This window comes from Dermacentor silvarum, chromosome 2 (genome assembly GCF_013339745.2).
Source record: "Dermacentor silvarum isolate Dsil-2018 chromosome 2, BIME_Dsil_1.4, whole genome shotgun sequence".
Lineage (NCBI taxonomy): Eukaryota > Metazoa > Arthropoda > Arachnida > Ixodida > Ixodidae > Dermacentor > Dermacentor silvarum.
In genome coordinates, this window is record NC_051155.1 from 183,893,335 (window position 1) to 183,919,225 (window position 25,891).

Consider the following 25,891-nt stretch of genomic DNA (forward strand, 5'->3'; position numbering starts at 1 on the left):
CACGTACTGCTGACAGTCCCACGTACTGCCAAGACTTCACGTACTGCTAACATACCATTCACCACCACAAACAGATGGTAAAGTATGACTACAGTAATTTCAGTAAATGCGTACTGTAAAGAAAAATAAAAAATGCTTACAGCTCTACAGTCTCAGATAACCTACAGCTATGGTGACATGTATAGTGTAGTATATCTAACAACTCATGGTCAATAATTTATTCAGTTATGGAAAACCCATGCTACTTTTTTTGCTAAAGGTTTCACTTTTCCACCATTTCATAGCTGTGTTCATGCCAATAGACATGATCCCTTTGTCTCAGGCACAATGTGCCTATAGAAATGAACACAAGCACTGAGTGCTTGTCCCAAACATGCAGCTTCTTGAACTCGGGTCCAAAATTTGCACACAAAATTTCTTCCAAACGGCATTTGGAAGAAGGCCGTTACAAAGCCTCTCAGATGTACCTGGCCTGTGCATCATGTCCCCTAGGAAGACCAATGCTCCAGCTGCAGACCATGCTTTGTAAAAAGGATAAAAAGATGAATCCAACAAAATGCCACTATAATAGTGTTCTGTTGTTTACATGGGCCTTCATGGCTTCATTTCACATGATGTGCAGGCATGCAAGTTATCTAGGATGCATTGATCCTGCCCACAGGCTAGCTGCTCTGCCAGTGAACCAGTTATTGTCACTACCTTAGTCTGGGTAATAAAAATGTCTGCTCTGCTTTGTGCCAGACATGATAGTATGTTTATCAGTTCCGTGAGGATGTCAGTATTCTAATGCCCAAGCATACCACATGTCCAGAATTTGTTTACCATGTGCTCCACATCAAAGTCGCACACATGGCTCACATACTGACAAACATGGAATGTTGATGCTCCTCAACTATGATAGTGCGAAAGCTGTGGACTAAGGAGCACATCACGGTAAATTCTCTAATGTAACGGAAACTAACAGCTGCACTTTCACTTCAGTAGTGGAGCATGTGCCTAGCTCTTGAAGCCGGCAACAAGGTGTCACAGCAGGTGTCAAATGCCTCTGTTCAGTGGTTCACATTTGTTTTTAACCTTCCTCTTTGGAACGATGAGTATTTCATTTCAGAAATAGCTCGCAGAATACTTAGTCCAGCTTTCAAATGTGCTTTAGCGCCTAAGAGGGAACATGAAGCCATGGTAAAAATGCTTTGTACTTTATTCCGAGTTTAGATAATGCAACCAGTAAGCGGCACTTAGTTCAATTATTTTGTGTACTTGAATGCTATTGCTTTAATGAGCACTTGCTGCCACAGATAAAAATACATTCACCAGTTCTGCGCAGACATCTGAAATGATCTGAATTTTCAAGTCAAGCATTTGCTGCATTCGTATTGCAACACGAAGAGCTCCACTTATCGATTGTACATATGAAAATTGCTTGAAGCTGTCATTTCTTAAAATCATGAGCAATATATGCTTGTGCTGCTACAACTTTTTTTTTGTTGTTGTTGCAACAACACTGTAAATGCCCTGAGACCAAAGTATATGTCTAAGATTCATGCAGAAATTCATTAACATCTGCCCTCTAAGCATGCCAACAGAAATGTTTAAACGAACACAATGCTCTTGCAAATTACATATCATGAAACAGCATTAACGAAAATAAGATGCTAAAGAAAAATAAAATTGAAATAATGTGCCTTAAACAACATTTTAATGTTGCAAGAACAGTACTTTAGGGAACAGCACCTTCAGATAAAATAAAATCGAAATAGTCCATCCTAGACTTTGTCTGAACAGAATTTTCGCTCTCACATTGCAGTCACGAAAGTGATTTTACAAGCCTTTCACCGCAAAATGCCCAGGAAACATAAATGTTTTGTCACTTCAAGCATCCATTAACAAGATTGCAATTATGGTCAAGGAGCCTTGTAAGATGCAATACATGTGTATATGTTAGATCTACAGGATATAAAAGTGTATAAATGTATAAACATACTGTAAACAGGATCCAAACTTGTCTCTCACACGTAGACATGCAAGAAGGTATGTCTCGTTGACAGTAAAATTCAGGAATGCTTTGATTTAAGTAGTGCAGGTGGGCATCTCCACGCTTATGATATGCGCTTCTCTAGAATGCCGAGTACATCAGCGCAACCTTTTATTGCATCTTCCCGATACTGTTCAATTTCTTTCAGGACCTGCAATGTACGACAAAGAGAGCTTTTAGTGTAACATGAAATGGCGCCACACAACACGCAATTAAATAGTGGGACTGCGCTGCACATAACACAAAGCCAGCTGACGTGCTGCAGACCTCTGCTATTTAGGGTTCATCATGACATGCTATAATTCACGCAAAGAGAGCTTAGAGTGAAAAAAGATAGCAGCACCTTCGAGGTGACAGTTGCCAGCATTGTACCAATCAACTGGTCATACTGCATTGACTTGCTGCCCTGCAGGGTACAGGGGTGGATAGAGGCATTCAGAATACCAGTGTTGCTATTCTGGACACTAATTCTGCCAAGTCGTCAAATTTGCGATCTCGTCAGCTCTGATTGGCTAACGAAGTGGCTAGACCATGTCTGATTGGATTAAAATGCCAACATTAAAGAATTTCACAACGTGGCGAAATATGATGGTGACGAGAATACCACCCCAGTATTGGCGTTAGCTTCACATAATCTTGCCTCGTTAGCATCAGCAGTAACTTTGTGCTGTTTTTTAAATATGTTATAGCTAACTGATATTAGTTTAGAGATTTACAGTATTTTGACTTTTTCAAAACCTCATGGTCCTCAAGAGGCACACTTTTGGCAAGATGCATTGAAAAGCTATGCCCATTCTCTTGTTTGAGAGCTGGAGTATTTAATTTTGTTGTTGAGAGATGGCGCTGCAATACAAGGCACAATAGTGTCCCTGTATTTGTTCCAGGAGCATATAGTACAGGGACAATATGGCATATTGCATGATGAAGCACTGTAGTGCAAAGAAATGCATTTTAGAAATGTGTTAAACTGAACAGAAAGTCATTTTGCCACTCAATCTAGTACGCATATTTTGAAAACGGTGCTAGACACAGAACATTTTAGATAATGCATATGCATTGCATACTAGCTGGCTTTAAGCTTTCATTTGCAATATGGCTCGTAATGTTGCTAAGTTCATTAACAAATCCTGGTTATTTAATCCATCTACCAGAGATTATCAGGAAGATCTTGACATGTACCACTGCAATCATTGTTGTACTGTGTTTCAATTATCACTTAAAGAGACACTAAATCAGTTTAGACAGCTAAAGCAGTCTTTCAAGAATCTAAATTTGTCAATTAAGCTGTGATACGTTGATTATTCGACGAGAAAATGAAGTTCAAAGCGTCATTTTAAAAATTTTGTGCCGAAACCCCAGCACCAGTGCGTCAGCGCGACATCAGAAATTTCAAAGCATTTTCCTCGTATTTAGGCCATTGCGGCTCAGTCAAACATCATGAAAGTTGACAGGTTCAGTCTTGAACTCATTTATAACACAATGTAGCCCATCTTTACTGAAAAAAAAAATTGTCTAGGCCTGAGCAAACGCTGTCAAAATCTACGATTTAATGGCGAGCTGTTGCGGGAAATTCAAGGCGGCGGTGCCACCTGCCTTTTGCTTTTGCATCTTTACTGGCTTACCGAGCCTCCCCTCAAAGTAGGAGGGGCTTTTTTTGGTATTGCTTATACAGCTTATACAGCTCAAATAATTTTTCTCTTTAGTGTCCCTTTAGCTCTTCCCAGAAACACATAGTGTACAAGTACACAATTACTAAAGCCATGTGTCCAACCCAGTTTGATGTAAAAAAGACTAAAAATGGTCTCTGAGCATTTAAAGAAGACAAGTAACACTCCTTTCCTGCACATAAAAAGCAAAGTATAATAATACACATAGCGTAAAAAGGTGAGTAAATGAGCTACTTGAGACACCATTGTTCTTTCAGCACAAATTAGGGCAAGGGACAAGACTGCTGCATAGTTGAAATGGCAAAACTGTAACCTAGCAACTGTACATTTATCAGAATGCCACACATATTCCGATCAGTGAGGGAGATGTTGTGAGTTGTAGTGCATATTGATTCGCAAGATGTGTGCTACATGAGCTATAATCTGGCAGCTGCTTTTTGCTCCTTCGATTTTCCTGTACGTGAAGCATGGTCTATGTCAGTTGTGATTTGTTCCATTTTCTGTGTTTATTGTGCACATACATGTGTTTCAGAATGTTACTGGCTGCAGCACTTGTGTTGTCTTCTGTCCTAATCCACAGCAAAAGAAGAGAAAAAGCACATATGCAAGCAAGGTACCTCATCCCTGTAAACCTCGTCCTGTAGGCCTTGGCAGTTCAGGATGACATTCCAGTAGGCTCCAAACACACCAGTTTCAAGGCAGCGTGCGCCAACCTGAAATTGAGCACGGCAAAATTCACTATGTTTTTGGGTATCAATTGCTTGTGGTTTTCTTTTTTTCTGGATTCAGCCCCCCCCCCCCCCCCCTTTTGTGTGTGTGTGCGTATGTGTGAGTGCACCCATGCGCGCATGTGTGGAAAGATTGACTGCAGCTTTTTGGTGACTGCCCGTCAATGGAAGAATTTCTGCTGTTTTCATCGATACACCTCACATCATTAGAATGAGTTGTGACTGAGTTGTTTGCTTTTATAAGATATATTCATAGTGCTCTGAAAGACCTTGTCATATTATTCAAGAGCCACAGCAATGCACCAGAATTTTAGACCTTCAATGCCAACTGCAACAAAATTTCACTTTGGCTAAGTTGGTTACAGGTGAGTAGTAGTAGATATTGTTGAAGCAATCTTGCCAAAGCTGCAGGGCTGTTAATCATCAAAATTTTTTTTTTCATTAACAGCATTTAAGTGGCACCTCAGCAGATGAAGCAGGTGGTAAGCAGACATGACTCAGATACCAGAAATGCCCATGTGTGCTGATTTCAGTGTCACACCTAGGTAGGTGCCCAGGTGCATTTTGGTCTCCTTTTTTGCAGCTGGTTGTCATGAGCACTGGTTCTTTAGGTTCTGGATTCTGCATCATTGCCAGCAAGCAGTAACGGCAGTGTGTGCTTTTCTTTTTCTTATCAGGAGCATAGACTTTTGCAAGCTTTTTGTAATACAACCACTCATATTTCAAACATAAAATTTTTCACGCAGGCTACTCCACATCTAGACTGTAAGAAACAAGGCTTTTTACGCTGTCCCAAAATTTTGTTACAGTTGGCCTCTAATGCCATCGGCTGCCTTTTGATTGCTTGTCCTTCCTGCTAAGAACACTAGTCTGTTTCCTAGAACAGCCAGAGGCACACGTTTCTGAAAACTGCCAACTTCGGCAAAAGCTAGCACCTTAGGTATATTGCTCATATTGAAACTGGAATGGACATTGAGCGCCTGATCAGGTAGCTGGCCAGGAGACGACCAAAACCACAGAACAGCCACTTGCAATCTGCAAGTTGTGCATTGCCCACAATACTGGTGGGGAACCAGCGCTGGCCAGGAAGCCCTACAGCAGTTTTAGTGTGCCACTAAAATATGCTGACGCTGTCCGGTAGGGACTCCAAGAAATGGTACAACACTTTGATAACAGATCTGCGCCTGTATCAACGTTTACTTTAGCCCAATGTGCACAGAAGCTCTGTACACAGCCATGCACATTGCGAGGAGCACATGTGCTCCTATGTTCTAGCACATTAATTCCCAGACAGTTCAGGAGCTGGAGAGATGTGCTTCAATGTGAGGGCTGCTGACGCGAAATCACACCATGTGCTACTGAAAACTGTTTCCCCCGCTTGCTAGGCTGTGTGTTACGGTGCTGCTGTTGAGATATGAAGCTTTGGTGCTGGTTGCCCATAGGGAAAGTAACTCACCTGCAAGTCTGCTCTTGCCCCGATGTTGATGATGGAAGCCAGCTCCCTGGCGGTGTCCCACAGCTTGCTGACAGACCGAGCCACCCCCAGTGGGACAGCAATGGCCTTTTTTAAGCCAGCCTGCATTGCAGCCTCACGGCTGCACATGACACAAGTAATGGTGTGACCCAATTAGTCGCCACATCAGCCAAGAGAATAAGCAATTCTTTGCCAACGGGATGCACTCTGTTGTAAAAAAAATCGTTAGGTAATCAGAAAAGAGACCTTGCTAAAGAGATCTCTTGCTAATGTGTCAGGCCTCTGGGAAAATGGAGAGACTAAGAAAATGGCTACCATATGGACTGCATATGACTGAGAAACAATGAAATAAAAATAGGTGGGCAAGAAACTGAACTTATAAAAGCACCCTGGAGTGCTTTGACTATTGTGGGATGAATGTGGCAGAAGTAAAGCAGATCACTTCATGATTGGCATTGTGCCGCATATTGCTGGGCCTCTCTCCCTCTCTGTTACTTGAATTTGAGAGGCAATGTATCAAGGAACCAAAGGAAAAGATAAAGCAGTCATGTTCTTTTAAGTGAAGAGGGAAATGGTGTGAGCACTAACTGTGTACGTTATCATCGCCTTCATTTGTATATTCCCATCCTCATAATCATCATCATCGTTTGTCCAGTTAGTGCTCGCTGGATAGCTTGCGTGGCTGCATTGAAAGACAAGGGCTCTGCCTTCGTACCGGGCGTCGTCTTACAAGCAGGCAGCGAGACAAAGAGTCAGCACCTTGGTGTTGCCTGCCGGACCTATATGTGACAGTGTAGTCGTACTGTAAATGCAGCACCCAACGGCCGAGGCATCCGGACAAATTCTTCAGGGAGGATAACCAACACAGAGCATGATGGTCAGTCACAATAGTAACGTTTGAAAAATTTTCTTGGATAAAAAACACCTTAAAAGGAGGGAGGCGGGGCTAAAATTGCAATTTTCGTCAGAATAACGTATTTTCCGATTTTGTTTATATTGGCCTCCTTGACATATAAAGAAGCTCATCACCAAGTTGGTTTTGGCACGTAAAACCCCAGAAAGAAGAAGAAGTTTGGTTGCAATCTGCGCCATAGAAAAGAAGACAATGAATTCTGTTCTCGTGACGGTGGCAGGCGCTCACTGTGGAGAGTGCCCATGAACGCTGTATTCAAGATGCGGCTGCAGAGCGGGCAAGAAACTGAACACGGAGTGAATGCCCGATTTAGAACGTTTATTTTTCACATGCTTTAATAATGGGAGACCTTTCGAGAGTACAGCAGATTGCGAAGTAAAATCTTAAAAATAAAGGTAGTATTCTGGCTGCAGCGCCCTTGTCTGTGCATAGACAAAGGGCACTGGACTACTCTAAAACTGAAAAAAAAAAAAAAAGCGATGACGACTTGAAGCAAGTGTCGCAGCACAGGTTCAAATTGAAGAGGAGGGTCAAACCTATAGAGCAGGGCACAATGAATAATTATTTTTGGTCTTAAAATAAAATAGCGTGTTTTTAAATCTTTGAGCTCATTTTTCTGGTTTCGCACTTTTTGGACGAATAAAACCTTTAGGAAAACTATCGTTTCAAAACTTCTTTGCCAAAATCTGCTTTCAAAGTAGTTTATTGGCTGAAATTTTGTCAGGAACAAGATGAGGTACCTTTTATATTTCTAACGGTTCATTAACAATAAAAATTATTACATATCTGACGTATAATGACAGCAAATAAAATTTAAATCAGCCTCAAAGTGATGACATTGTTACAGCAATGTAATGAAAAACACGCGACCGGCCTTATCCTGTGCTATAACCCCCCTAGCAGATATCTAACAAAACCAATCACTGTGTCTTCATTATTTGTGAAATTATAGTTTTCCTAAGGTGACATGCCTCATTGGTCCATATGACAGCCATAACTTCTTTTCTATTTGGTCTGTATTTATGTAATTTAGAATATTTACTTAAAACAACAAGATGCATAAACCTATAAATTTTTATAAATGTCTGTGCAATGGTCCAAAAGTTAATTTTCAGCCCTGCATTCCCCCTTAAAGAAACAAGAAAAAAACATGCCTTTCTCAATTGTGACTAAACCTGAAACTCTGGCATATATTCCATGAAACATTGTACAAACAGAAAGAGTTCACTATGAGTTTCAGTACACCACTACTGTGGCAGATGCCATCACTGTCACTCTTAGTGTGCTTCGTCACTGTCACTCTCAGCTATGATTCGGAAAGCCTGCTTTCTTGAACGATGAGTCTGTTACTGCATTCATTTCATTACACAGTTGCACGTGTATGGCAAGAATGAAATCAGACATACATAATATGACGCAACTGCAATGCAAGCTCCAAAAATTTCACCAAAAACTATGGGTGATAACCGCCATTCAAAATGTCGCTTGGCATTTTAATCAATTCTGCTGCGTGTACCTAAGCCTATCGACATGGCAGTGAGATGTACTGGCATCATATATGGTGCCAGCAATAACAGTGTACATTGTACATTAGGCTTAGTCAAGTTAAGCTCTGAATGTATTGCGGTAGTCATTCCCTATCATTTTTGGGGTATTCATGGGCAGGTGCAAACCCTGAGTTTTTTCAAAGGGTTATTGATGGTTATAACTTTGAAATGGTTATTGATGCTGATGATGATAATGACAACTGCACGTATGCTTACGATCAATAATAATAATAATAATAATAATAATAATAATAATAATAATAATAATAATAATAATAATAATAATAATAATAATAATAATAATAACATTATTATTATTTATTATTTTTATTACTTATTATTATTATTATTATTTGCATCCCAGTAAGCATTCTAATGATACATCTATTTTTTAAACAAGAAGCATTTGTATTCAAGCATGCTGCTCTACTTCTTGCTGGCTCCGTTGCAACTCATTTCCTGAGGCATACAGAGACAGCAATAATGCAGCTCTATGTCAGTTTTGGCTGGATGTAACAGGAACAAAGATACTTTAAAGTTAAAGTATGCAGGTCACCTGTGTGCATTCCGATAGTGAAGGGTCAGTACTTAATATAGACAACATCAAACAGTACTTAAAACAAATAAAGTGCATGAGGAACAACTGCCAACGCTAAGTGCGCATGGTAGGTCTATCAAGCGCTCGGTCACATGCGTTCTACAGGCACCAAACAGGCATGCTGGAAGAGCAGTTACCAGTGCTCCAGCAATGGACACCTCATATGAAGCAGCGATGTGCGCCATGTCTGCCTCTCCCCTCCCACTTCATTTTCTCGTGCCTTGTATGTTTGCGGGTAAAGCAGAGTCTGACATCCATGCCAGCTTTTTTTACGGCGAGTTATTTCTTTAAGTGCTGCAGGGTTCTCTTCAATAATCATTAAACCTTTCTTTCCTCTCCAGAGCAAAAGAACAGTAACCGCTGGGAAGGAGAACTTTATGAATTTGTCATGTGCCGTACATTGGTGCTGCGCACTTAAACTTTAAAGGGGGGGGGGGTCAGGATCCCCCCCCCTCTGGATCCGTGCATTTTCGTAGGTGTGAAAAAGTAATCTAGCCACTGGTTAGACATCCTACTATGGGACATGAAAGCTGCAATGTGGTCCATGGTCCTTGGAGCATGCAGCGCTAGTTCACTGGCATGCTCTCATGTGCTATCTATGGCACAAAAGGCTGCCCGAACTGATGCTTTCACCATTCAACTAGCTGAGAATTAGAATCTAAGAGCCCCATTAGGTGCAAAAATAGGCAAGCAGCCAGAGTGAGTGGTTGCTTTTGACATCCAAAAGCTTCAACTGTGCTATGAGGAACACTTCAGTGCAAGGCTACATATTAATTTTGGTTTCGGAGCTTCTGGTTCCAGAAGTGTGCTCAAGTCTAAGTACAGCAGCATTTTTGCATTTAATTTCTATCAAAATGCAGCCATGGTTGTACCCATGGTTATAGCCATAGAATGTAGCCATGGATCTTTATCAGAGTGTAGCCAAGTAAAGACAAGAAACCAAAGCCACCAGTCTCTAATGTGACACAATAAGGAAGCAAACAGGGAAAGCTATTTACAGCTTATTTGCAAGACAAGGGCAAAGCAGCCATGTCCCTAATGTCGTCTTCAGTGCCAAGCTCATGCTCTTCTTCCTTAATGTTGTGTACAGCATTGTAAAAATATGTTTCATATGCTCTAAAACTTAAGGCAGTTGCTAACACACATATATCACAATTTCTCTTTTTCTTCCCTAATTTTTAAATAAGAGTTTATTTATTTACCTTACAGTACCTCCATTTATCCGCTAACGGTATTTGCTGGTGACACAGTTAAGGCCACCTGCTTGGCCTACAGCAGTGTATATGCATCCATGATTGAACTGACAGGTAAATTCAATGCAGTGGTACTCACACTTCTTCCTCTTCAGGGGTGTTCTTGGGCAATTTGTGAGCAGCCTGCACAGTAGCACGACCAAGCATCAGGTGGCAGAAACTAGCTGTGACGATATAATATAACTACTGCTGACACAGTCAAACCAAATGCAGCAAGCCCTTATGTCACCATTCAAACTTACCTACATCAATCATAAGAACATTGTAGTGTGGTTTATAATAAATCATAGGCTGTTGCCAGAATCTTTAAACTCATTCAAATGTCTTTAGGTGTAATGCGATCAAGAATTGCACACACTGTATCCTTAAGTTGCAGCATAGTAATTTTTCTATAGGTTGATTTCTATACTACAGTGGAATCTCGTTGATACGATCTTCACGTATCTATTCTGGAAGTTAAAAAGAAGAAGCCACCGTTTCCTCACTCAACTGAACAGCGGCACACTGCCAGTCGGTGTGGTGGCACTGCTGCAGCAGCGCGCTTTACCCCCAGCAGCGCACCACGCGCAATTTTTTACCCAGTGCAGCTAGGGCTTAACACTGTCTTCAGTTGTTGGCATGTTTTTTAAGCTAGTACACTGGAATATAAAGCTAAGAGTTTTTGAAATACCAGTAAAAGCCCACTTCTGCAGTCATATTATCCAATTTCAGGTGAAAATGCAATCGTAATAACTGTACATTGCTCCCAGGGGACGTTGGCAGCGAAAAGTAAAAAAAAAAAAAAAAAAACTTATTATTCCAAAAAAACTTATTGTGCATACTCGTATTAATTAGATTCCATTGTATCTGCTTCTACACAGTTCTTTTGTTTGTATTGCAGATGGCATTGTACTTCGTAACCAACTTCTGCAATAGCTGTAAAGAAGCTTAGCTGAAGTTTGCAATTATTACGTCTGATGTTACAATGAATTAATCAATTAATTATATTAATAAATGTGATGCTGAATAGGCTGCTCCTGTCAGGTCACTATAAGTGAAGCAGCTCTAAGCTTTGTCTGTCATGGGAAGGGAGACACTCTTTCTGTCAATCAAAGTTGGTAATTTACCATATTTGCTCGATTGTAATTAACGCAAGTTTTTTTCTAGATTTTTGCTACCTGAAGTCAATCCTCGCGCTACTTTTACTTTGCACGGCTGCGGGCTGTCACGTGCACCTTATCTTGAAAGCGATCTCCACATGGATTTGACCTTTGTATGCGCTGTGCTTTCACCTTTCAGTTTCCATTGAAGCTATAGACTTCACATACCTTCGATAGCTGCTGTTCTCCGCGCTTGCTCATGCCAGCGTTTTGACAGTGGTTGTTTGCGGTCATCGAGTGTGATTTGTTCATGTTTGGTTGTGTGCGCTGACACCATGCTTGTTAATTTAGTTAGTAAGCGAATGTGTCCAACTTTTACAGCCGATAAAACTACTATCCTTTCTCCGTATAGCTCTCTACTAATTTGCTATCGCAATTGAGGCTTTTCCCTTTCACGTGAAACCGACTTTTTCATGCATCCGGTGGTTTCGCATTACTTTAGCGGTTTTATTTTTTCTTGATGGACGCAATGAAAAGTCACCCCTCGAATAAATACGGTACTTGTAAATGTTCTATTTAATGATATTATAAACAAGAAAAACAAGTGCACTATATTGCAATCAGTGTGGCAGTTTGTTCAGCAACAAAATGTAACATGCATTCCAAATGCACCAGCAATGACAATTGAGCTTCACCGATTACAAAACATGTAAAGCCTGTAATGAAGGAAAATTCTGTAGTGGGCTAGTTGGTTAGAGATAATTAAAACTGTTGTGCAATAAGACGAAGGACAGGCACTCAAGTGAGAGAACAAAACACGACACCTGAGCACAAATTTTTAATTAATTACTGTATATAAAGCCTGCTTCACATGGTGTGATTTCACACTTGCAAATCCCCAGGCACAGCAAATATGCCACCAGTCTCTTCGTGCATGTCATTTTTCGAAGATGGGAGTGCTGAAGCTCTTGACGAAATAATACTTGCGGCATGGGTGGGGAACTGGTAATAACAGCGCAGATCGTCAGACGCGTCATGGTGGCTCGCATGCTTACATTTTGTTTTGGCTGAGTGACAAGTTCAAACACGAAAAATGTTTCACGATAACAGTTTTTAGTTTGTTTTACTTTGTTTTTACTGAAGCAGATTAATGGCAAAAATAATTCAGTCTCCACTAGGTGCTCGCAAACACAGAAATCACAGCTGCCGCAATCAGGGCATGTAGAACGACATTGTGAAGTTCGCATTTGCTGAAATCGTAGTGGCAAAAGACACAGTGCAATGTCACTGCATGTGAGACAGGCTTAACTCTGTAAGTTGTCAGCACAATAACTACCAAGACTGTAGTAATAACGTGAACCATGCAACACTGCTTGCCACTGCTCATCTTGAGCATTATAAACCGTCCGTGGTAAGCAGTCATAATGATAACTAGGCATCATAAGCATTAAAGTGAATTTATGGTGGTGCAGTCAGAGTATGCAAGAATTCAATGACATTACCATGTAGTCGTTGAACGCCCCAGTGTCAGCATCTACCATGGGCAGCAGTTCATCCATAGTGTGATGCATTATGGGAATGAGTCGCCGCATCTGCTCGTCGTAGCGCTCCCACTGCCGCTTGCCATAGGTCATCTTGCCCACCATGGCTCCCAGAGCAGCACCCTGCCATACATAACGGCACACATGGTCAACGTGGTGCATATAATGAAATCTGTTGTAGACATCATGTGCATTCATAGTTCCCAGGCCACCACAGTGCACAAAACTAAGTCCTAGTTGTGCAGTGGTGCTCATATTGTCCTTCCAGCACAGAGAGTTAAATCAAATCTGATCATGCTGTGGGGTTTAACGTCCCAAAGAAACATGTGGGCTACGAGGGATGCCGTGATGGGGGACTCCACATTAATTTCGATCACCTGGGTTTCTTTAACATGTGCCTAGATCTAAGTATATGAGAGTTTTTGTATTCTACCCCCGTTGGAATGTGGCTACCATGGACGCGAATTGAGCTCGTGACCTCTTGCTCAGTAGCAAAACTCCAGAGCCACTAAGCCACCAGGGCAAGTCTCAGCTAACTAGGGCTCTGGCTTTTATGCTCCACAGCTTCAAAATACAAGATGTGCCACAGAAGCTCTGCAATGCAGCTTCACTTGGCAGCCCACCTGGTCAAGCGTGCGATACAGCTGTGTGACAGTTTGTTTAAACGATGTCATTATCTCGTGGCCAAAGAGACCTTATGAAGTGTTTGTTCAAACAAAACTAAAAAAGGATAGTTGCAAGGTTAAACGTGTAGACATGTACACCTGCACTAGGAAGGGATAAGTAGCCACAAGGATAATCCAGCACAGCATCAAACTGGAATGTACAGCCTTTCAGAACCTTGCAAAGTCCTGCCACTGATTTCTCTGCTGTATTGGTTAAGAAGTTCTGTTATCGCCCGCCACATGCGACAATAGGTGGTGTTCAAATCTACGCTTCATAGGGTGGTGCCCTTTGGACGTAATACGGGGATCCTAAAGGCTATGCTTTTGCTGGCTGAATTTGGTGGAAGCGATTTAAGGAGCCAGAAACATGTCTTAGACGTCGGGTTTCGGACACTACCTATTCTCCATGCTACTGCTCAACTTGCAACCTTAAAAAGTCGGACATTCTGTTTCTACATCACTCATAATTTTTGAAGAATAATGTAGCAGTTTAAATGCAAGAACACAAATATAAAAGCAGCCCACTCAAGTGAAGAATAAATTTCATTAGTTAGCGGAAGAATAAACTGTCCATCTACATTCACAGCGCTGCAACCCCGTAAGCACAGACGCACTTACAATAGCAGGCTTTGTGCACATACTTACACCCACACTTTACAATATACAGTCAAACCTTGGTATAACGAATTATTGGATATAACGAAGTAAATACAAATTTTCTTTCCAAGATCAGTGTGTTGCAAATATATATGCTTATAACGAAAATTGGATATAACGAAGGTATTTTCATGTCTGACCCGACTTCGTTATAACGAGGTTCAACTGTATACACGGGCCTGCCTGTTGCTTTTTGTGAACACATTGAAGTATTCAACTACTCCACCAAGGCTCTTGGTAAGTACGACTGGTAGCAACTCACTATCAATTCACTAGATTTATAAAATGTCAATGCAATGCATGCCTCAACAAACCAATGGCGCATCTGTAGTTCATGGGTTGATCCTCATTTAATAATGGCCTACACCATGCATATACTGAAGTTTGCCTGAAGACTATTTCCTCAATTTAGGTATTAGTGGCATACTGTTTACGGCATACAAGTTTAAAGCATCTCAGTCATGTGCTTCAAACTAGACTGCTTCAAATGTGCACCTTGCCTATGAGGGACACTGTTGTGAAGGTTGATGACTGTATTTACTCATGCAAGGTCTACCACCAGGTAAGGCCTACACCTCCCATTCTGGAGCTAAAACATTTTGAAAATGAAAGTAGTTTCACAAAAGAGTACTTGCACCAGCACATGTATGAGAGCAGAGAATTTTGATGAATATTTTCATAGTGGGTCACTATAGCAAAATATAGAGGGCACTATTTTGTGCAGCAGCTGTCATGGGCAGTTAAGCATGCAGTGATGGAAGGTAGCCATAAATCTGATTTGTGTAATACCAAAACCCTATAAAGACTTCAGGAAAAAATGCAGGTCTTATGTGAGTAATTTCGATAATTTTAACCACCAGAGCTTGAGTACACTCTGTACTCTACTACTGGTGGAATTCAGCCAAAGCAGTCAAAAAGCAAACCTATAACTTCATGATCAGCAGCTGAAATGCTACATCTGCAGTGACTGTGCCATGTAGGCTCTAAGGCTAACTCAGCTGACAATTATGAAGGGAATCTTAAAGGGGCCCTGAACCACCTCTCGGGCTTGGTGACATAGTCCGCGGGTAGCATACGCTGCTGTAAACATCTCAGCCAAGTTTTGCTGTTGCATGCGGTGCGCGGAGCTCGCAAGCAAAGCGTGAAGTCGCATTTCTCTCAAACGCTCTCTTTACAAAAGAAGCCATGATCCTCACTCTTTTCTGTGTGCTTTATTTCGTAATAAAGCACATTCCCATATGCGGCTGCCATTGGTCGCTGCGGTCGGCTAACACCGTCACCGCCGCGAGTCCACTGGCTAAGTGCACTGCGGCTTGCTGAGGACAACCGCGTTTGGCGCAGTGGCGCACCGACGGGGGGGGGGTTTGGGGGTTGTAACCCCCCCCCTGAGGCCGACTTAACCCCCCCCCCCCCCTTTTGCTTAACCTCTTTTCTTTCCTTGCGCATTTGAGTACTGCAACTAAGATGTAAGACGCGCAATTGTCTGCACACTCGCAAAAAGCGAATTTTTTTGACAATTTCCTATGAAGAAATTGAAATTAGTGCTGTTTAGATGGTTTGGCAAACTGTCAACCCCCCCCTGGCCGAGAACCTGGGTGCGCTACTGGTTTGGCGTACGTTTAACGCGTCGTAGGCACCAAAATTGGAAGTCGTGACATTTACGTTAACATCCAAAATGAAATTTTAGCTGTGTGCCATTATGACATTTCGAAGGTGGAGCGTTGTGGCCACACCCCACCTCGCCCTAGCCTTCACAGTGCAAGGCACTGAAGAAGGAATGGGAGCATAGTGGAGGCCATGTTTGAATGCCAATAACTCCGCTTCTGCTTAAGGCATTAAGTACTTTTTTCAGCAAAGTATTTTTGAAATAGCCTATTTTCGCTTTGGATGCCTTTCTCCACTTTGATAAAAAGTGGTTCAGGGCCCCTTTAAAGGCACAAAATATGGGGACTTGAGAGGAACACAAAAAAAGGGCAACACAAAGTGGTAGCATTTTTTATCACTTTTTTTTTTTCAAGTGCTGCCCTTTGTGCTGAAATGACCATGCCAAGCTGTTAAATAACCTGCCCAGATCAAACTACCTCGGACAGGTTTTAGCTAATGCAGGAGAATAGGTCACGGAGTACATACGAGAGAGGCTACAGCAGCAGCAACAGAACCACCGCCTGGTGTGGGTGTCCTGGCTCCAACTACATGGATGAACTGGCACAAGGTTTTCTGTGCCAATGGCCCCAGTTTGTCATCGGGCAGCATGTATTCAATGATGCGCTCCGACGGCTCAAATGGGCCAAGTGAATTGAGCCCAAGCCGGTTGATGGCCTGCACAATGATACAGAATGCAGAGCTGGTGTTAAGAACCACTCCCGTTTCACCACCACAAATATGCAATAATTGTTGCCGCACAATAGAATGGTGTTAAAACTGCGCTGCTGGCTCATCACTTGCACCAGCAGTTGTGTTACTCGAGCCACACACCTCGGATCGCCTCAAAACATAAACACTCACCTCCCCTCTCCCTTTACTTCTCACTCTGTGCTGCACAATATACATGTATATACACAATGCCCTGAATAAAAGTGCAAGCTTGCTCTCTCATATTCTGGTGCTCACTCTTCACCCTTGAATGCATCTCATCTCTGTCTCTCTTCTTGCCAGCAGCCCCAACTGCTCAGAACAATAAACTATATATATATATTAATGACATAGCATTAAATATTAATTCAACAGTTCGCCTTTTTGCCGATGATTGTGTGATTTACAGAGAGATAGCTAGCCCTAACGACGTTATAACACTGCAATCTGACCTTAACAAACTAACGGAATGGTGCTGCAAATGGCAGATGCAAATTAACACAGAAAAGACCAATCACCTGAACTTCACTTCCGTTCCAAAGTCTCAAACAAATACTTACATATTAAACAATAGCATAGTAAACTCGGTTACATCGGTTAAATACCTCGGTGTCTACATAAATTCTAGCTTAACATGGACTGGCCATATAGAATATATCACAACTAAAGCGCAAAAGAAACTTGGCTTTCTGAAGCGACGCTTGTATCTGGCCGACAGGGACACCAGGCTTCAAACGTACACTTTCCTCGTGCGTCCCTCCCTGGAATATGCATCAGTCATTTGGCATCCCTACCAGATCACCCTTACCAATCTACTCGAAGCCGTCCAGAATAAAGCAGCGCGATTCATCATGTCATCCTACTCCCGATTTCAAAGCGTTTCATCTTTGAAGCAAACACTCAACATGCCGCCACTCGCAATGCGCAGAAAATTTGCCAGATTATGCTTTTCTCACACACTGTATCACAGCAACACATCATTTGCCCGGTCACACATTTTATCGCCACCTCATACTTCACATCGCATCGATCATGCCTACAAAGTTAACCCTATCTTCGCCCGGACGGAAAAGTACAAGAATTTGCCATTAACCTTATCAATAAAAGAATGGAATGAGTTACTCTCCAGAATTGCCACGATAACACAGTCTTCTTTATTTCATTCAGCATTACTAACATATTTACAATCCTAGCACTTTTAGTAACATTTTTCTCTCCCAGAGCACTCATTCGTTTTCGCTATTTTGTTCTTGCTTCGTTGAGTGTGAATTTTGTAAGAATATTTACCTTGTTAATATGTTTCACGACTTGCTGTACCCCAAAGTGCTGTATTTACCACCTGTGATGCTCCTTCATTTGTGAAAATTGTGTTCTGCTTTATGTTCCCCCCCTATGTAATGCCCCTGTGGGTCCTTAGGGTATCTAAATAAATAAATAAATCAGTGGCATGTAGAAAATTACTTTGCCTGATGTGTATGCTCAATACAAGAAGATCCAATATTCATTATGCGTTTTTTTTTCAGCTTACATTTCATTAGACACTGGCACAAACCTAAATGTCATCTGATTAAAAGAATGGTCCATAGACCACTTGTAAATGATGAAAGGGGAAATTAGCATCCACCCTACAAAGCTACAAAAGAAACCTGTACGGGTTTCTCAGGAAGAAAGGTTTGCAGTTGTAAAAAAATGTATCCTGGTCTGGGGATCAAACACAGGATCATGCCAATTTTCCCTTTCATGAATCTTCCTTCACACTGCATGCTTCCGCAAAACTGATTTGCAAAATTCAAGGTCAGCTGTATCGACAAATAATAGTAACAGCTCTCTGTGGTCCGATTTTCTCCAGAATTTCTCCTTGTGGTTTTCACTGTCCCACTACTGAGGCTCCGCCATAAAAAAAGAACTGTTAACTGCCCCGTCCCATTGCATTATCGCTGCTGTTTTAGCACTAAGTATTTATGTGTGCCAAGCTACTTCCATTCGAAATAGTGATGAACCGGATACAGAGGCTCCTTCTATAACTAGCAATGAAGTTAGAAGTGCCTTGAAAGACATGACCAGGGGAAAAGCTGCTGTAGAAGATGGAATAACAGTAGATTTAATCAAAGATGGAGGAGATATCATGCTTGAAAAGCTTGCGGCCCTTTATACGTAATGCCTCACAACTTCAAGTGTACCAGAGAGCTGGAAGAACGCCAACATTATACTAATCCATAAGAAGGGAGACGTTAAAGAATTGAAGAATTATAGACCCATTAGCTTGCTTTCAGTATTGTATAAAATATTCACCAAGATAATTTCCAATAGAATCAGGGCAACACTTGACTTCAGCCAACCAAGAGAACAGGCTGGCTTCAGGAAGGGATATTCTACGATGGATCATATCCATGTCATCAATCAGGTAATCGAGAAATCTGCGGAGTACAATAAACCTCTCTTTATGGATTTCATAGATTATGAAAAGGCATTTGATTCAGTAGAGATACCAGCAGTCATGGAGGCATTGCGTAATCAAAGAGTACAGGAGGCATACGTGAATATCTTAGCAAACATCTACAAGGATTCCACAGCTACCTCGGTTCTCCACATGAAAAGTAGAAAGTTACCTATCAAGAAAGGGGTCAGGAAAGGAGACACAATCTCTCCAATGCTATTCACTGCATGCGTAGAAGAAGTATTGAAGCTCTTAGACTGGGAAGGCTTAGAAGTGAGGATCAACGGCGAATATCTCAGCAACCTTTGGTTTGCAGATGACATTGTCCTATTCAGCAACAATGGAGACGAATTACAGCAAATGATTGAGGACCTTAATCGAGAAAGTGTAAGAATTGGGTTGAAGATGAATATGCAGAAGACAAAGATAATGTTCAATAGCCTGGCAAGGGAACAAGAATTCAGGATCGCCAGTCAGCCTCTAGAGTCTGTAAAGGAGTACGTTTTTCTAGGTCAATTACTCACAGGGGACCCTGATCACTAGAAAGAAATTTACAGAAGAATAAATACAGCAGGCATTGCCAAATCCTGACTGGGAGCTTACCACTGTCGTTGAAAAGAAAAGTGTACAATCATTGCATTCTACCGGTGCTAACATATGGCGCAGAAACTTGGAAGTTAACAAAGAAGCTCGAGAACAAGTTAAGGACCGCACAAAGAGCGATGGAACGGAAAATCTTAGGACTAACGTTAAGAGAAAGGAAGAGAGCGGTGTGGATCACAGAACAAATGGGGATAGCCGATATTCTAGTTGACATTAAGCAGAAGAAATGGAGCTGGGCAGGCCATGTAATGCGTAAGATGGATAACCGGTGGACCATTAGGGTTACAGAATGGATACCAAGAGAAGGGAAGCACAGTACAGGTCGGCAGAAAACCAGATGGGATAATGAAGTTAGGAAATTTGCAGGCACAAGTTGGAATACGCTAGCGCAAGACAGGGGTAATTGGAGATGTCCTACAGTGGACATAAAATATAGGCTGATAATGATGATGATTATGATTTATGTGTGGCCAAGGGAAACAAATCCAGAGAAGCATGGCATGCTTATCAGTCTGCTTCGTCCTCCACACATGCTTGCAACTACTTTGTTTGTAATAATGAGCTCTGCACAAGACAACTGCAGTCAGTGCTCCAATATTTCACTGGAGCTACATTCCTGTTGTCATGATAATGCAGATTATAATTGTGCTTACTTGTACAATAGGTAACTCCAGTTGGTACAATGCAAGTTCATAAAGACTTGGTCACAAATACATTTGGCTGGTCTGTGTTCTACAGTGTATGTTTTATACTCTGTGGTCTACCTACTTCTCTATGTGCATGCTGTCATAGCACGCATGTACCAGTCACCATTATTTTAGTTTCATTTTCGCTTGTTTATTTATACAGAAGATTACACAGATTATGAAAAAGTTATGAGGTCATCTTATCAAATCTTATCAAAATTAATCTGTCATATCTAAGCTCAAGGATTATTAAGTCAAAGTTCAGTTATGTCAAGATTTCTGGGCAGTACAAGCAGTCTAGTAATTACATCAAAACAATCACAAGTGCACGTGGAAACTAAGATCACAAGCCAGATGCACTTTGCAGTGTATGTCAAAATGAACGTGAGCCCGTAATTATTACTCTCGTTAGGTTACAGAGACAGCTGCTCACCAGGTGGACCTTCTGGTCCTCTTCGAGAACAAAAAGATTCTCCTTCTTCATGTAGAATTCAGCTGCTGCCAATATGGCCTTTAGGGGAACAACGCCCACTATTTGCGAGCCTGTGACTGCTAGCTTTAATGACTTGGCAATTCTTTCAATCTGAAATAGAATGCAAAGAAATCACGACACAAGACAAATCATATTGTAGGAGAACAATACATTCAGACATAGGCTTGCACAAACCTGTCTTACACCACCTAGTCTTCATAAGATTAACATGACCTTCGAAAAAAAAAAAAAAAAGACAGGTAATCTTGAATCTTGAACAACTGCTGCATGATGTGTATGCACAGGCTCATTATTTTCATCGTGAGTGAACTCCAGGCCAATCCACGTCTCAAAGACGATACAAAGGTAGGAGTTGAGAGCAGCAAGTCCTTTCATCCTAAAGTCCCATCTTTGAGCTGTGTTCATGATCATAGCGGGCAGTGAACATACAGATATGAAGATCGTGTTTGACGTCAAGTCAGCTATACCTAGCCCATAGCCTGTATGTTTTTGAGAAGATCATGCAGCAGTGGAAGGCTCATGAATTTAAGTGCACCAAATTGGAAGTACAAGAGTCTAATTCCACCAGCCATGATTCTAAAAAGCACTGCTGTTTGGGAGGTTTGCCGGTTTTGCAGCTAGCCAGTATGAAGCGAACATTGTCCAGAGGAGGTAATGTAGGGAAAGAAAGTATCACTGTCATGAGGGTTACACTACAGCATTGAATAACCCTGTACATGCCTAAGCCCGTAGAATTTATAGTGAATAGCTTCACTATTCACGTTTTCAAAGAATTCATGCAAAAAGTAAATATGCATAGTCCACAAATTAAAGCTTGCAGTGTGTCACGACATGTTCAGCTTATGTTGCAACACATAGAAGATGCAACACTGGCTCTTACCTCCTCATACACAACATGAACTGGTGTGATGTCATGGTCCAGGACATTCACTGACACTTGTGCAATGTTGTTCTCTTCAAGCCACCAGCCCACAGCTTGTGTGCTTTTGAGAAGACCAGGCTGCAATGAGAAGTGGTATGTTTGGTCACATGAGTCTGGAAGTCACGAACAAACTTTTAAAGGAAAGAAAACTAAGTTTTGAGAGCTGTGCCATTACTGGGAGGTTAGGTTCTTACGACACTTTCATGCAATGGTGCCAAGTTAACATGCTTGTTGAGATGTTAAACGTGCCCTTACTATTTCCCTGTTTCAAAGCTCACCCTCAGCACTGCGCACTGGCAGTATAGCTACAGTAGTCCTATATCAACAGCTCATATGACAGCATTCCTTGCAGATCTTATGCACTGTGGGGTTTGCTTGTGTGCTGTTTCCACACCACCACGGCGGCCTAATGATGTCATTCCTCGTGCCAATCAATTGCCAGCGTGCCCTGTCCTCCCTGTATGACACCATCGCTTGCACCAACCAATCTACGCATATTGCTGCCTCTCCCACCGTTTTCGTTCTCTTGGCATCGAACCTCTCCCCCTCCTCATCGCCTGCACTCGCCTCTCCACAGCACCTAAACCCATCGAACAGCACAAAGAAATATTCACGTTAAAAGTAACATCTTCAGTAATGCTGCCCAACCTCCAATCCAAGACATCAAAACCCATCCAACTTCACAAACAAAGCTTATGCCTTCAAAATTGTCTACAAATTACTAGTTACCAGTTTTCTTACCTGTCCCTTGCCCCTTCCTTCCTCTCTTATGTCGAGTGCAATGCGGTGTGCCTGCTCCTTGGTAGAGAGGATGTTGATGTTGTATGCAATAAGAAACTTGCGAGCCCCTGACATGGTGGCTCCCCACTGCGGCACAAACTCAGCTGGTCCATAGTCGGGTCTCCATTCGGGCTTTAGGATCTGCATAAGCACAGAACTCAACAGCTGCTGCATGCCACATACAACTGGCGCCTCATTTTCATTAAAGAAGAACTCTCAAACGATTCAGGTCTTCCAAACAAAGCAGTGATGAAATGTGAGGGCAAAAGGTCCCTGGAAAACACTGAGTAATCTCTTCTTGTAGAAGGACCTTGTCAAGTTGGCAGGACTGCATTTAGCATCCAAAATCTACATCTAAGATACTGAGGTGCACCAAGATATCGGTACATGAATATTTTTTCGTATTATTCCTGCATGATAATGTGGCAACTGGACAAAGAATCGAACCCTCATTCCATGGAAGAGCACTCTATAGCGCCTAAGCCAAATTATAGGGTGGTTGTTAAATCATTTAAAGTTAAAGAGCGCTTATTTTAGATTGTTTTGGCATTCAAATATTTCCTTCTTATGGCTTCAATAACACGTTGCACACAGTAAAGCAACAAACTGACCTTGCCTGCTTGTTTCAAAGAGTGCTATGACCAGTGTGCGAACCAACAGCAATTATAAAATGCACTAGATGTGCCAAGATAGCTGCATTTGAAATAATTTTGATACTAAATTCTGCAACTCAAGCTGCTGCATATTGTGTTACGAAACACTGCCAAGGGCTTTAGTGTCTCATCTACGATGCTGAACACGCAAACTGCGACTGTCTACATATATGACAAGGGTGATCATAGTTGGCGTGCTCAGAGCTTGATTCTGATAAACCACACCATACTTTTTTTCATTTCAGTTTTTTGCTTTGCTGTGTGAAGTCATCTACAATAGCAATAGCAATCTCTAGTGCTTATTTTTACAGCGAAGCTGTTAAGAGCTCGCTCTTCGATGGTCGCGTCCGGCAATAGAAAAAAACTCTCATTGGCCTTATGCTGTATGTGCGAGTGAAAGCTCGCGAGGGCGAGGGACGCGCGCTTTCACGGGGAGCGAACGCACAGCCGAGAGCAAACGCGACTTCCCAGTGGAAGGGTAGCGGTGGGCGAGGGTAGCATCGCGGCACCCTATACTGTGCGTGTGCGTGCCCGCTCTCCCACTGCGGCGCATGTGTGCAGCCCTGCTGCCGGCCTCTGCCGCCTGTGCCGCACTCTTTCTGGGCTCTCGCCCGCCTCTCCCCTAACCGTGTTGACAACAGCGTTTAGACGTTCCGTCACATAGCCAGCATTTTGACAGCGGTTGTGTGCGGTCACACAAACAACGCACACAACTGTTGTCGACATCAACGCCGCGCACCGAACGCGCGCACACAACTGTTGTCGACATCAACGCCGCGCACCGAACGCGCGCACACAACTGTTGTCGACATCAACGCCGCGCACCGAACGCGCACGGCGTTGATGTGTTTATGAAGAACGTGCCAACCTTTGCCATACACCCTATGGCGGTGTACCGTAGCGACCATAAGGCCATGGTCCCTGTGGTCACTAAATAAAAGAAAACCACCGGATCATATATATTTCTCATTCTTTAATAGTTCAAATAACCAATTACACCATCACATCTTAATAATCATAATTGTAAATACATAATTTCCACCATAGTACAGCTTCGCTGGTCTTCCATCTCCACTCCAGTGGAAGGGCTGACAGTTTTTTTTAACAGTCCTTCAAAATCCACAGGACATGTTTACTAAATTAATGTAGCAAATGCCCAAGGCAAAAGCATAGATCACAAACATTTGATGCACTGAAGAAAAGTCACAAAAGACAATATTTTGTAACAATCCATTTCACTTTTTATTTTTTTTTTTCACCTTTCTTTATTGACTTGGATGCCACTGCAATGTAGTTATCACTCGGATTGGCCTCGTGGCACAATGACTATTGATACGAATAAATTAAAACCAAATGAATCATCACAAAATGCAGCTCGAGATATGTAAATCGAACATATCACTAAAAAGAATGTGACAGACTCACAGAATACTGGAGTTATTATGCCAGCAGCCTCTTGCTCTTATTAAATTGTGAAATTTCAATATCGAGCAGCTGCATTTAAAGAACCCCTCCTCGCCAGGCATTGCATTGGAACTCGTAATCACCATCCAGGGATTGAACCAAATTAAGTGTTGCGAGGCAATGTTGTGAAAGGTAGGTTGCCCTTCCTGCAGCAGAGGCTCTCTCTCTTCCCATTTCTTCGACCAGCATCCCTACAAGAAAGCGGCATTCCTTCCCTGCCTTTTTCCATGTGACATTTGTTTCACTGCTACAGTTTACTTTTCTTTTTTCTCTCCCTATCCCAAACAGTGGGTTTAACATCTTGAAGTTGTACAGTGGGCTATAATTAAGCAACACTGTAGTTGAGTGCTCTGCAATAATTTTGACCACATCAAACCCATGACCCAGTATACCCAGCAGCGCAATGCGATAGCCACCAAGCCACTCTGGTGAGCACCATCTTTTATTTTGTCGTGCAGAGCATTTGCGGTGGTCGTCATGTGCACTCAGTGTTTCATGGTAATCCCCATGTAGTTCATGTTGCTGCTGGCTATTCGTGCACTGTAGGTTAGACCCAAGACATGTAGGCGAGTGGTGTGACATCGTCTCTGCTGGCAAGGAGATTAACTATACTCTGAAAATAACAGTACGCACATGCTTTTGTTTGTATTTCCAGCCGTTGTTGCGGTGTACATTGGTGTACTATTTCGCAGACATGACCATAACTATATCTGACACACTATGTGCTTGGTCGCTTGCAAAGCCCAAACCTGCTAAGGAACCCTTTAGGTTGGTGTCAGTCTGCCATATCACTGACTTTCATCAAAGCTCTTCTTTGTATTTTTGCCTGTAGCAGGTGGTTTCCCACATGACTGTTCGCACAAGTTGGAAACACCAACAACATTTTTATCTGTAGTGCTATAGAAAAGTTTATTACCTTTTCGCAGAGTCCTTCATATTCACCTGAACGAATTTGTGGCACACTACGTCTGTAGTCCTGCTGTGCTGCAAAACCATAGAGGTAAACTGCAAGAAAAAAAAGTGGAAGCCAATAGAGTTACTTTTCTGGGCAATGTTGACATGAGCAATAAATCAGCGTAAGTGATACATACCAGGTACATTCAATTCTGCTGAAAGCTTCTCTCCAAACTTTCTGGCACAATAGACGCATTCCTCCATCTCAACGCCTTGAACAGGAATAAATGGGCACACATCTAGTGCCCCAAGCCTGGCATGCTCTCCTGTATAAGCACAATAAAAATAAGCTAACTTAACACTTGTAACACATGCTGGCCAAGTTACATGATATACAGAGCAGGCTATAGTGAAAAAGTACTCCAGCTTGAACATTGAAAAATTCGGTCTAGC

General features: G+C 42.1%; 1 protein-coding gene across 1 annotated transcript in view; it reads right to left on the bottom strand.

The window, feature by feature from the left end:
• Positions 1–36: 36 nt before the first annotated feature.
• Positions 37–25,891, bottom strand: part of LOC119442274 (formimidoyltransferase-cyclodeaminase-like) — a 31,519-nt gene continuing 5,664 nt past the window's right edge. Inside the window, exons 3-13 of the mRNA XM_037707085.2 lie at positions 25,636–25,764; positions 25,461–25,549; positions 22,389–22,568; positions 21,606–21,725; positions 20,666–20,815; positions 16,285–16,473; positions 12,794–12,955; positions 10,292–10,335; positions 5,884–6,022; positions 4,317–4,412; positions 37–2,183 (exon numbers count right to left, since the gene is read on the bottom strand). Coding sequence (XP_037563013.1) covers positions 2,097–2,183; positions 4,317–4,412; positions 5,884–6,022; positions 10,292–10,335; positions 12,794–12,955; positions 16,285–16,473; positions 20,666–20,815; positions 21,606–21,725; positions 22,389–22,568; positions 25,461–25,549; positions 25,636–25,764 — 1,385 coding nt within the window. The 3' untranslated portion in view covers positions 37–2,096. The remainder of the gene's footprint in view (positions 2,184–4,316; positions 4,413–5,883; positions 6,023–10,291; positions 10,336–12,793; positions 12,956–16,284; positions 16,474–20,665; positions 20,816–21,605; positions 21,726–22,388; positions 22,569–25,460; positions 25,550–25,635; positions 25,765–25,891) is intronic.